Source organism: Oncorhynchus mykiss, chromosome 22 (assembly GCF_013265735.2).
Source record: "Oncorhynchus mykiss isolate Arlee chromosome 22, USDA_OmykA_1.1, whole genome shotgun sequence".
Lineage (NCBI taxonomy): Eukaryota > Metazoa > Chordata > Actinopteri > Salmoniformes > Salmonidae > Oncorhynchus > Oncorhynchus mykiss.
The window spans coordinates 26435058-26447917 of record NC_048586.1 but is presented as its reverse complement, the minus strand read 5'-3'; the positions used below and the strand labels follow the sequence as shown (position 1 = coordinate 26447917).

The 12860-nt window shown below is 40.1% G+C and overlaps 1 protein-coding gene across 1 annotated transcript in view; it reads left to right on the top strand.

Annotated features, from left to right (window-relative positions):
- Positions 1 to 697: 697 nt before the first annotated feature.
- Positions 698 to 12860, top strand: part of LOC110501646 (anosmin-1) — a 58804-nt gene continuing 46641 nt past the window's right edge. The window contains exons 1-2 of the mRNA XM_021579348.2: positions 698 to 991; positions 7700 to 7747. Of these exons, the coding sequence (XP_021435023.1) occupies positions 797 to 991; positions 7700 to 7747 (243 nt within the window). The 5' untranslated portion in view covers positions 698 to 796. The remainder of the gene's footprint in view (positions 992 to 7699; positions 7748 to 12860) is intronic.

Genomic DNA, 12860 nt, shown 5'->3' with positions numbered 1-12860 from the left:
ATGAAATGTGGAGCTTCCTGTAAATGGTGTTGCTTATGTATGAGCCATTTATGTTTTGGAGAGATTGTCTATAATTAAGATCTGCTGAACGTCTCATTGCACACACTAGGATAGAGGTTTTCCAAGTGGACCTGATAAACTAGGCTACCCTGTTTATCATGCAGTATTACAATGTCATGAGGTGGCAGGTAGCCTAGTGGTTAGAGTGTTGGGCCAGTCACCAAAAGGTTGCTAGCTTGAATCCCTGAGCTGACAAGATGAAAAATCTGTTGATCTGCCCTTGAACAAGGCACTTAACCCTAATTGCTCCAGGGTCACTGTCAATCACTCTTATAGAGTACCTGACTGTGAGGCCACTCTGTGAGAGTGTTTCAGGGGGAGTTGGGATACGCAAAAAAAACACATTTCCCATTTCACACCTGACAGGTTACCCACTGGTACATGCAGGTAGAGACAGTTCAAATAATCAATATATTTCCAATACATTTGAGGTGACATTGAATATAAATGTTATTCATAACAATTGTCTTAATTGATTTTCAGCACAAAATCATTCAACCATCTACTCAAATAGAATTCATATTTGAAAATGCTTGATAGTGAGTCCATAACCTCTACCTGCTGCAAGGCACTCGCAGTATTTGCCAATCACCACGGTATCCGCCAATCACAAAGCGCACGCGGTTCTGACTCCTCCCCAGTGTATAATTGAAGTTTCTTTAGTTTCTACAGCCGAGTCAACACGCAGTGTAGCCCGATCAGTGAACGCATAAAAAGCAGCACCCGTCGTCGAACAATGTTGCCCAGGAGCTTAACTGTATGTGTGACCCTGTGTCTATGGATTACAGTGTTGTCGACCCATGGAACCTTCGCTGCGAGGACCAGGCAGGATGACTCGTTCTTCACTACTAGCATTTACCGAGCAAGATGCGCCTCGAGATGTCTCAGCCTGCATATCACTCGCATCTCTGCTTTTTTCAAGCACTCCCAGGTAGGAGCGTGTTGCTCACAGTCTGTCCAACTTTTACGCTTCATGTGTCCCCCTCAAAATAAAAAAAGTGTGTGTGTGTGTGAGTGTGTGTGTGTGTGTGTGTGTGTGTGTGTGTGTGTGTGTGTGTGTGTGTGTGTGTGTGTGTGTGTGTGTGTGTGTGTGTGTGTGTGTGTGTGTGTGTGTGTGTGTGTGTGTGTGTGTGTGTGTGTGTGTGTGTCACCCCATATGGATGAGTTGATGAATAGGCTATTGGACATGAATGCGTCTGTCACATTACAAATGAAACAAGGCATAAATTAAGTGGTTCTGAAATGTAAACAAAATAGCCTACTGATAGTTTTGTTGGACTTCACTTGTCACACAGTGACTAAAACAGTGGCAGCTGATGACCCTATAGGACTTGGAGTCTATTGGTTTTGCTTTCCACAGCTGCAAATTTGATGCATATTGTGTACATACTGTATTGTGGGCACTTATTATTATTATTATTATTATTATAGTGGAAGGACATTATAGCCTTGCTGTTTTGTGCATGTGAAAACCTTTTTTGTCAAACTGGTTCATTAATTCTCCATAGTAAGAAATATGAGGGCTGCTTTTGATTTTGAGTCTTAAGAATGTTGTGCTTAGATGTTTGATCTGATTTGTTTATATCCCTCTATCAAAATGGGCCAGTTTTATTTTTCACCCCATATATTCAATTACCTCACAATTAGCACCCACAATAACCCAGAAAATGGGTCACAATATGATTATGCATACCGAAGATGACCACCAAGCATGTTTCGATGCTCTTCTAGAATTTGAGTTGGAAGAAGTGATTTGCTGTGGAATTAACCTTGTAATTGGGTGATTTGGTATGTGGTGTCAGAAGTTGTTTTTCACCCTCCACTAGACACATTGTTCTCTCCAAGGACACAGTAAAAAGATCATTTTCTTCCCCCAACTGTCTTTCACCTCCTATCTGCACTCAGTTTTTAGTTTTTACTTAAGAACATTTGCAGGATGAAGGCTGGGCTTATACTCTCTATTCTATTTAATTACTGATTGCTGTGTGTTTTGGAATCAATGTTGGGAGAGCTCGTCAACTGTTATTAACTATCATTGAGTGCTTTGTCTCCCTCTCCTGTCTTCTCTCTTTATATTAGTTGGTTTTATGTTAGGAAGCATTGATATATTTTATTTCAGATTCTTTATTATACCATTTAGTCTAGTGAAGTTCACCGAAATGAAATGAAGATAATTTCAACAACTTCTCAGCACTGCCCATGTTCTTAATATGGAGGCCTATAATCAATCACTATTTGACTGAAAAGTCTTAGAGATTGAGATGAAATGTATTAACTCCCCTGCAATTATAATGGGTTAATTGTCTGATAATTGACTGCTGAGCCCCAGAAGTTGTATTCAACCTCTGTTGTGTTCAGAGGGCAGGAAATTAGGAGGATGTGTTTATAAAAGAGAGGTGCATTTTTGCTCCGTGATAAGGGACTGGTTGAGCATGCTTGGAGCTCCAAGAATAGAAGCCAATTGTTGTTGATACGCTGAGTACTGTTAAATGTATTGTGTTCTCAGCAGGCTCTTTCATGTGGAAATGGGAGGTCTGGTCAGCTGGAAAAACATGCCTCCCCCTGCTCTAGCCCATGGCCCTAACCCTTGCCACCAAATGCCAGCATCACACCTCATAGCGGGGACACTGGCCCACTGATGCTATCCCCAGTGAGGTCACCTTCCTGCTAAACGCAGAGGCCCACTTTGGCTAAATGTGATAAGCTCTAATGTACTGTTGCCATAACACTGGAGCCTGCCCAGTCAGCGCTCAACGTGCTGCGACCTACAGGTGGATCTGCTTCCTCTGACAGATCTCATTACAGAGCAGGCCCAGCTAGGCGGGGGCTTGCCTCCAACCTCTACCATGATTGAGACTGCAGACCTCTTAATTCAACTCAGAAATCATTCATGCTTAGGATTAATGTAATACTTTATAAGGACTCCAAGACACACAACGTTTCCAGTTTCATGGAAATAGACCCTTTCAGCAATACGCCTATAGAAACGTTAAAAAAAAAAAAGTTTACTGACTTAATTTTATTTTAAAAATTCTACACAACCTACAACAAATTTTCGAAGTGAAAGAAAGTTTTTTGAAAATGTTACAAATTAAGAAACACCTCCCCTGAAATATCATAATTGGATAAGTCTCCACCCCCCTGAGTTAATGCTTGGTGGAAGCACCTTTGGTGGCCATTATAGCTGGGAATAATTTGTATCAATATTTTACCAACTTAGGGCATCATATATCCATCGTTTTTGTCAAAATTGCACAGACGCAGTAAATTTGTATGGGGATCATCGATGGACAGTGATATTTAAACCGTGTGTTTGATTATTTTTTCTTTTTTTTAAAGCAGATTTAAGTCCGACTGAGACTTGATCGGTCAGGAACATTCAACACCTCTTTGAAAGCAACTCTGGTGTATTTTGCATAAAAATGTGTTTAATCCTCCCCCATAAAAAATAAAACCCTATCTCAGAGTTAGGTTATGTAGATCTGTATGAAAAAATCAAATTGAATCCCTTATTAGAAAAAAATGAAGGAAGCATAATGTGAAAAAGTTTAAGGGGGTGTACGTTTTTTGTATTGTCCTTTGTAGAAGTTATACATACATTTTTTGCATATTGAAATAAAACATTTTAGCAGTTGAAGCTGTAAACTCCCACAAGTCCTCCTTTGAACTTGGCCGAATCAGGATCCAAAGATAATTGTCAGTGATGAGTTACTGAGCTCAGCAGGAACAGATACAGAGTTGGAAAAAGGCATGACCTTTTGGGCTTTGGATTTATGGCAATTTAGGATTTATAAATGTAGAAGTACTTCCAAAATACAGATGTATTTATTGAACATTTCCTTCATATATGGGGGACTTGTCACCCTGGTACAATAGACAGAGAGAGGGGAACACCCAGTTATAAATATGGTCACTGGACATTTAAAATGTTAGGAGTGAACTGGGACCTCTGTTCACTAATGCATTCTGAACGCATCAGTCTTGTAGTGGATTATTTATGACTACCCATGAAACCAAAAAACAAGGTGTGTCCATGTGGTCTTGTTATTACATTTTAAGTCATAAAAATATAACATTTTAAATTTGGTCATTCATTCCCAGTGAGCGGGGGGGTGCTGAAAGTTAAAGTATTGCACTTGTGAGACCTGTGTTCATAGCGAAGGAAAGAAAAACATGGGAAAGTAGTTTTTCCGTATCCCCTTGTTTTTGTCTTTTGATATTAAATAAGTTGGGGTGGAATCAAACCACAGCCACTGCTCGTCTCATGTGTGGACTTTTTCATTAGTGAAGACAGGGGATGAATAGGGCTCTGTGTAGCTTGGCCTCACCTCTCTGTAAAAGCTTTTAAACCACGACCGTCATGTCTGTAAATCTCGGCTCCCAGTGAGTGCTACTGCCTGCTACACCCTCTAGTGCCTCCTCAGACAAACATTACACATTCCTAACGGGATACAGGCTCAACGTCTTCACCATTTCAATTTGATACAACATTCACTTTCATATTAACCTTGATGCTGAAGAATATGACTGAGGAACCTCACTGTCACAATCCATGCATGTCAATTCCCTGATTTATTTGCTTCGAGCCCACAGCTATTTGACCAGTCAACAGGGGAACCTGAAGGGTTGCTTAGTTATTTTGGTCCGGAGAGGCTTCTGGGTTGTTGATAGACATATAGAGAGGTTGCCAGCTCTTTGAATTGTCTCTACCTGGGGTTCCAATTGCCTATGAAATCAAACACTTTGCATGGGGTGCTTTGCCATTAAAAAAAAATCCATAATATAAAAAAAGATGGTCTGCACATCCCTTATGTGCTACACATATTTTATTGGTTGACAATGTTTTGATCCAAACAGATTTTTGTCAGGGCTTTTACCAATGTCAGTGATGTATAAGTGACCTATTGTAATTTCTGTGCGGAAGTGCTGAACTTAAAAAAGCAGGACATTCATCGCTCATCAGCACTGCGGGATGTAATGTAGGCCTACAGCGACACGATAGTTGATGAAGGGTCAAATGGATTCAGAAAGTGAACACTGAACAGAGATGGATGGGGAAACAAAATGTATAGCTGTTTTCAAAAGAAGGAATGCTGTACTCAAACGCAGAGCAGGCTTTTTGTCTATGTTCCTCAGACGTCTAGAAAAACAACATGGCCCTGGTCACCTGCTCTGCCTTCTCAGCTGGCACAAGCCAGAATACATCTCTGGGGTGAATCTGTGTTTACATGACTTTACCAGTGACACAGAGAAAGCTGTGAGTTCACCTCTGCGTTCAGACACACAGAGCAACTATTTGGCTCTCCAAGTCGTTCTAGTGAATATCCGGATGTGGAAAGCATTCATCGACCGGAGTCTTAAACAGTTCCTCGGCAGCACTGCATCATATTGAAACTGCTGAGGAATGCCACTGAGTCGTTGGGATGAAGTCCTGACCTATAATTATTCCCCATTGGTCCATGACATGCTGAGGTCAGGCCTGGACAGCTGGGGCAACATCCCACAGAGCCCTGCCGGTGCTGCAGAGATGCTGTCACTGAGCAAAATTAGCCCCTCCACAGATCTCTTTCTGTTGCCACTGACGGATGGGCAAGAAAATGTGTAAAAAAAACTGTGCCTGTGATTTAGGAGCAGGCTGGAGTCATGTCAATGTGTATAAATGATCTTGAGTGATTGCCAGGGTTTTATTTACAGAGTCAGTGGCACTGATATATTATTTTGACATGTTTGATTGATCTTTTTTGGGTATATTTAGTGCCATTAGATTTGTATTACACATGTTTTTTAGATGTACATCATGTTATTACACATGTACATTCATCATGTTATAGAACATTTCAATCAAAATACAGTACATATAGTACTACAGAAGAAAAAAGTTTCATTTCCTGCTGCAGCCTGCCTTTTTAAGGTGAATTCTTCAGGTTTTCCTGTTCCAAACTAGGGCTGACTATGAAATGTAAGCTATAGGTAAAACATGTCTATTTGTTACCTACATTTCCGTCTATTAATTTGCTCTTTGTTTAGTAGAATTATGAGATTTGTCACGCTTGCATCCTATTCATTAGTAACGTGGATTTCTTCATGATGTTATTACAATTAGCAGTAGGGCAATTCCACGGTAGGGCAAATCTCCTTCAGTTTTACTTTGTTACCAAACTTTCTATCTGCATTGTTCTTCAAGTGAATGTATTTCTGTCAAATGGAAATCAGTGGAAATTGTTTTGCTGAACTTTGCAATCATTGTTTTTTTATTTGCCATATACATTTAAAATTGAAACATCAGCGTCTCACTGTCACTCTGTTACCGTTGCTGTTAAGCCTCTGCTCTAGACTTCCCGATGCACCATGGGATGCTTTTTAAACTGGCTGACCATTATCCTTGACACCTAACACACACTGGTACTGGATGGCAAATGAAATCCTTTAACGAGAAGTTCTTTCCCGAGGTCTCACTGGGAATTTCCTCTGGATTACATTGTTTGAGAATACTTTGAACTTGACATTGAACTTATGCAGACTTTCTGGTTCACAGACCCTTAAGGTTTGGCTAGTCAGTCATTCCTGGTGCAGTGTCTTATTGTAAGGAACAAAGCACGGATTCATGTATAACGGTGACCTTTCATTTTTAACATATGGCTGGTAATGGTCATTTAGAGTCATCGCCTTTAATGAGAAGGTTTCCTTTCTCTACATTTGGAATTTCCCAACTATTCATAATGGCAGACAAACTTCAATGGGGATTTGAGTGAATCAATGAAACACTTGCACCCAAGCCTTCATACCTAGAACCTTGAGTTCAGGGAAATTCCACGGTAACAAAATGATGCTGAGACTCAGATTTTTCACTTTAAAATGTATATCAAACAAAATCATTGTTAACTTTTTTTTTTAGCATACACTTTAAAGTGAAAAATCTGGGAATCGGCATCATTCTGTTACCATGGAATTACCCCCACCAGCGAATTAATCAACTGGTCAATTTGTCTGGGCGATCATTTATCTTACATTTAATGTCCAAGTGAAACCATAATTGAAGATAATAGCCTTGTGGTTTCTTGGAGCTCAGGAAATGGACACTTGAGCCAGGCATTTAGCCCATTGGAACTTCTCAAGATGACAGGGAGACACTCTCTTTAGCCGGCACAATTAGGACCAAATGTTTGGCTTCATGGAACCCAGAAGGTGGCACTTCCACAGCAATTAGGGGGAATTGGAGGTGTCTGCAGTCTACACAAGAGTGCTGACATCAGTTCCTGTGTGAGTGACCTCTGGGATGTCTGTTGTGAGATCAAACGCAGGCTGATAAGAGTTGAGGTCACAGTGCTCTGCTGAACGACACTGAAACTGACCAGAGATCTGCCCCCACCCCTCTCTGACCTTGCTTAGGTTACACATAGGGGTGTATTACTCCGTTCAAAGACTAAACTGAGTTTTGATACATTTCCCATGGCTTCTAAATAAAGAAATTAGAAAGTTTTGTGGTGAAACTGATTCAGAGCATTCTTTCTGTTTTTGATGTTCTTATGAATTATTGTGTGAATAGCTACTGGACTGAATTATGATGTGTTTAGCATTTAATTGATCATTCTTGAATTGAAAATTGTAACTCATAATCTGCTCTCTATTTTCATTACAGAATAATGGATCCTTGGTTTGGTGTCAGAATCACAAACAGTGCTCAAAGGTAAGTATTGACTGCATGTGCTTTAAATAAAATAACAAACTTATAAAGCAAGTTTATACCCAAACTTTATACAAGTTTTAGGTGAACAATTTCAAACCATGATAGCCGTTACGTGAACACACTTCACCTTTTCATCAGTCAAGTTCTTCTAGGGTTATTGAGATTCCACCACCCGTCTCTGACACCACTAAACAAACCCCTGTTCATTAGAATTACAGTAGTCCATTTTATCCAGCGTTTCCTGAAGGTCTTGTTTGGTTTTCGTGCCCTGTCCCAAAGACAGTTGGTACAAAGATGGTGTTGACAGGTCCTCTGAAAGGATGGTGCTGACACGTCCTCTCAGCTTCTCTGGGAGCTGTTGACAAGCCCCTCACTGTGGTGCTGAGCCCACTGAGTAGACAGTATACTGAGGACAGGCTCAGCCCAGGGCATTCTGAGAGGACAACCAGGAGGGAGGATGATGATGATGACACAACAGTGGGGATCAAAGACATGGGGCAACTTTGAACCCTATTCACAAAATAGTGGACTACCTTTCAGCTTGTCCCTATGTGACTCTGGCCAAGATTAGGGTACTGCAAATAGGGTGTCATTTGGGACAGTAACTGATACCCTATCTCTGTCAAAGACTCTTCTGTTCATATCAACCAGGACAGCAGCAACCAGCCTACACGTTGTTCATGATGATGTCATCGTCGGAGGACTAAATTCCACCCAGGATGTAAATAGAGTGTTGTCATTCACACTTCTACGGATGCTTACAGTTTTCTCTTTCGCGAGAGTGTGTCTCTGTTTTGTTTTTCATCTCTCCCGTGTTTTCCTTTGCATTTATAAAAATGTTGTCTTAATAGCTTATGGGAAGCGTGCTGTTGCGGAGGCGATGACAAATTGGATCTCATCCTTGTCTGTACTGACTACTTACTCGTATGGCTTGTTCATGCAGCACGGGGAGAGAAAACAATGACTCTTGAGTCATTGTTTGCATTTCTTACACTGTTTTATTTGAGGTTTTATTATAAATCATATATTTGGAAATGTCCAAGGACACCCAGTTTATTTGTTAGAGCCTGTATGCTGAACATTTGGTCCCAATCAGTGTTCAATGATTTATTAATGAGGATTTGTCTATGGTTGGGCTATAGCAACTTTAGATTAAAAAAAACAACAACAAAATAATATGGGTAGCCTAGGCCTGTCTGTGTGTGCCAAAGCGCAGAGTGAGTAACACACTGTCAATCATCATAGGGTGCAGAGCAAGCAACTCTGTTGTTCCCAGAACTGGATAATGATAATACCAGTTTCATATCTTATTAGGCCTGGGGTACTATGGGTTGTAGGTAGCACATTGCTAGAATAATATGCCGATAGGCTACGTATCGTTTCTTTCAGGTCACAGCTCTTTTGACTTCTCATTTGATTTTTCCGTCTTGACATTGTTTGCTCAATTTGACTTCTTGTGGCCTGAAATATGTCATTCAAAATGTGATTGAGAATAGCATAGACTCTGACTTTCATAATTGTTCCCATTTTAATAGCTGCAACTTTAGGACATTAAACACTTTATTGGAATGTTTGGGAAATACTCTTCATAATTTTAATTTGTCTTAATGCTTTTATGATATTTCCATTAGTAGGATAAGGCATTTGGATGTTTGGTTTGCAACGGCAAGGATAGATTTTGTCTGGCCTCGCATGCATTTCTGTCTTGAACTGTAAGGTTTGTTCAAATATATAATTCGTTTTTTTCTATCTTGCTCATTGCTATTGGTTGTTCCATCTCCCTCAATATTACCTTAGTTTAGGACTACCATGGTTTTAGGTTATTCATAAACAACTTAAACTTCCTTAAATAGCCTGGAACTCCATTAGATTCAATCACTGTTTGATCATGAAATAGTGTGACGGGGGAAATCCAGTATGCATTAAACTGAGAAAATGTCTTAATAGTCATATTGATATCAAATTGAGAGAGAATAGAACATTGGGCTTCTATAACATTAAGACACCAGAGCGTCTTCTGTAAAAAGGAACTTTGGCTTTTGACCCAGATCATTCGAGAGGGAAAAAACGAAAACACATTTTCTTACCGGACATTCTGTGCTGCTTTGGTAAAACTCTTAAGGTCTGTCTACATTGTTCTTTTGCATTCTGTAAATATAACACATTTATTGTAATAGTCTGTAGCAAATAGGAATATATGCAGTTTATTCAGATTGTCATCCGTGCAGTGCTATGCTGTGCGCTTCTTGACTCGGCTCATTACTGTGTGCCAGCAGTCAAGTTGAAATGGGTTTAGGTATCGTCTGTCGCATCACGACGTCATCGCCATCAACGATGGCTGTCAATCATCCTCGATAGACGATACTATCGTAATATTGCCCAACACTAATTTGGGCTCCCTTTTTTTTATATTAATGACTACATGGATAATATGAAACAGTGAAATGTGGAACTGCTGAACACTCTTTACTGACTTTGCAGTATTGCATTTGTTATGAAGATTCATTACAATCAACTTCTTGTATTCACGCCCACATGCAAACCATCCCCTTTTATTTGAGATCTAAATATTTCTATATTCCTTTGATATTTAAATCAAATCCATGTGGATTGTGATTAATTGAAAAAGGTTTTGGGAACGTCAGTTTTTCAGGTCCTCATACAGGCGTGTGTGTGTGTGTGTGTGTGACATGCATATGTATGTATGTGTGTGCGCAGTACCAGGCAAAAGTTTGGACACCTACTCATTCCAGGGTTTTTATTTTTACTATTTTCTACATTGTAGAATAATAGTAAAGACATCAAAACTATGGAATCATGTAGTAACCAAAAAAGTGTTAAACAAATCAAAATATATTTATAAGTAGCCACCCTTTGACTTGATGACAGCTTTGCACACTCTTGTTCTCTCAACCAGCTTCATGAGGAATGTTGGAAGCTTTTCCTTCGATCCGCGGTCCAACTCATCCATAACCATCTCAACTGGGTTGAGGTCGGGTAATTGTGGAGGTCAGGTCATCTGATGCAGCACTCCATCACTCTCCTTGGTCAAATAGCCCTTACACATCCTCGAGGTGTGTTGGGTCAAAACAAATGATAGTCCCACTAAGCATAAACCAGATGGGAATGGCGTATCGCTGCTGAACGCTGTGGTAGCCATGCTGGTTAAGTGTGCTTTGAATTCTAAATAAATCACTGAGTCACCAGCAAAGCACCACCACACCACCTCCATGCTTCACAGTGGGAACCACACATGCGGAGATCATCCATTCACCTACTCTGTGTCTCGCAAAGACATGGCGGTTGGAACCAAAAATCACAAATTTGGACTCAGACCAAAGGACAGATTTCCACCGGTCTAATGTCCATTGCTTGTGTTTCTTGGCCCAAGCAAATTTCTTCTTATTATTGGTGTCCTTTAGTAGAGGTTTCTTTGCAGCAATTCGACCATGAAGGCCTGATTCACGCACTCTCCTCTGAACAGTTGATGATGAGATATGTCTGTTACTGGAACTCTGTGAATCATTTATTTGGGCTGCAATCTGAGGTGCAGTTAACTCTAATGAATTTATCCTCTGCAGCAGAGGTAACTCTAATGAACTTATCTTCTGCAGCAGAGGTAACTCTGGGTTTTCCTTTCCTCTGGCGGTCCTCATGAGAGCCAGTTTTATCATAGTGCTTGATGGTTTTTGCGACTGCACTTGTCAAGAACTTTGAAAGTTTCTTCATTTTCCTTATTGACTGACCTTCATGTCTTAAAGTAATGATGGACTGTCATTTCTCTTTGCTTATTTGAGCTGTTCTTGCCAAAATATGGACTTGGTCTTTTACCAAATATGGCTATTTTCTGTATATCACCCCTACCTTGTCACAACGCAACTGATTGGCTCAAACACATTAAGAAGGAAAGAAATTCCGCAAATTAACTTTTACAAGGCACACATTGAAATGCATTCCAGGTGACTACCTCATGAGAGAATACCAAGAGCATGTGAAGCTGTCAAGGCAATGGAAGAATCTCAAATATACAATATATTTGAGCATTTCTGTGGTTTCAACATAATTAATGCAGAAAATAGTACAAATAAAGAAAAACCCTTGAATGAGTAGGTATGTCCAAACTTTTGACTGGTACAGTCTGTGTGTGTGTGGATACCTACATATGTGATCATATGCATAGTATCAGTACATTATACTGTACAGTATGACATTTACACATGCTTATAAGTAGGAGCTGCTAAATGACTAAAGTATGTTCAAAGTTAATATTTCTGTGCTTCAGAAGATTACGTTTTGAGGTAATTTGTAATGACCTTGTCGGGGTGTTTTAAATGATATGTATTTTTTAAAGTAGAGCCTCCATTGTTTTCACTATAATGCAGCTCAACTTGTTTCTTTCCTTTCCATAGTGATGGCCAACATCGTTTCTTGGCACCAGCCATTCCCTTGTCATTCATCATGAGTTTTATGTTTGAAAAGGCTTTTGCTGGCTGCAAGTCAATGCAGAGCATACTGTTTTCATAATCAACCGGCTACATGGCTGAATCTCTGAAAATGCCAGAGATTCTTTAATGGACCTCTTGTTCTCTTGACAAGCATGTGACTTTGCACTCATTTACCCTCTGTCTGTGTGTGTGCGCGTGGTGTTACAAATCAGTTTGCACTTGTTTAGCCTGTACTTTCAGACATGATTTATTGGAGTGTGAACATGATGTAGCATCTTACAAAGTAATATTCAAAGCACCATCATAATACTGAACTCCAATTTGTTGATGAGACCTGTATCCTTCTGGTATATTTTAGAACTGAGCAAATAGGAGTTTGGTTATTCAAACAAGGACTAGAACCCTAAAGTTCTGTCTTGTTTAATGAGCATACATGCGCGCACACACACTTCATATCGACATAATTGAGTGTTTACAGAGTCTCACTCTGAGCCTCTCAAAGCACAGGGGCCATTGTGTCAGCTCAAACAATCACTACAAATGGCCCATGTCGTACAGTGCCTCTGTTTGGATGGCTCTACGGATTCTGATTAGCTTCTCCTCACTTCATGAACAGCTCACAGTCAAACAGACGGACAAAAGCAGTGGCTAAAAAGACCTCCCCCTCC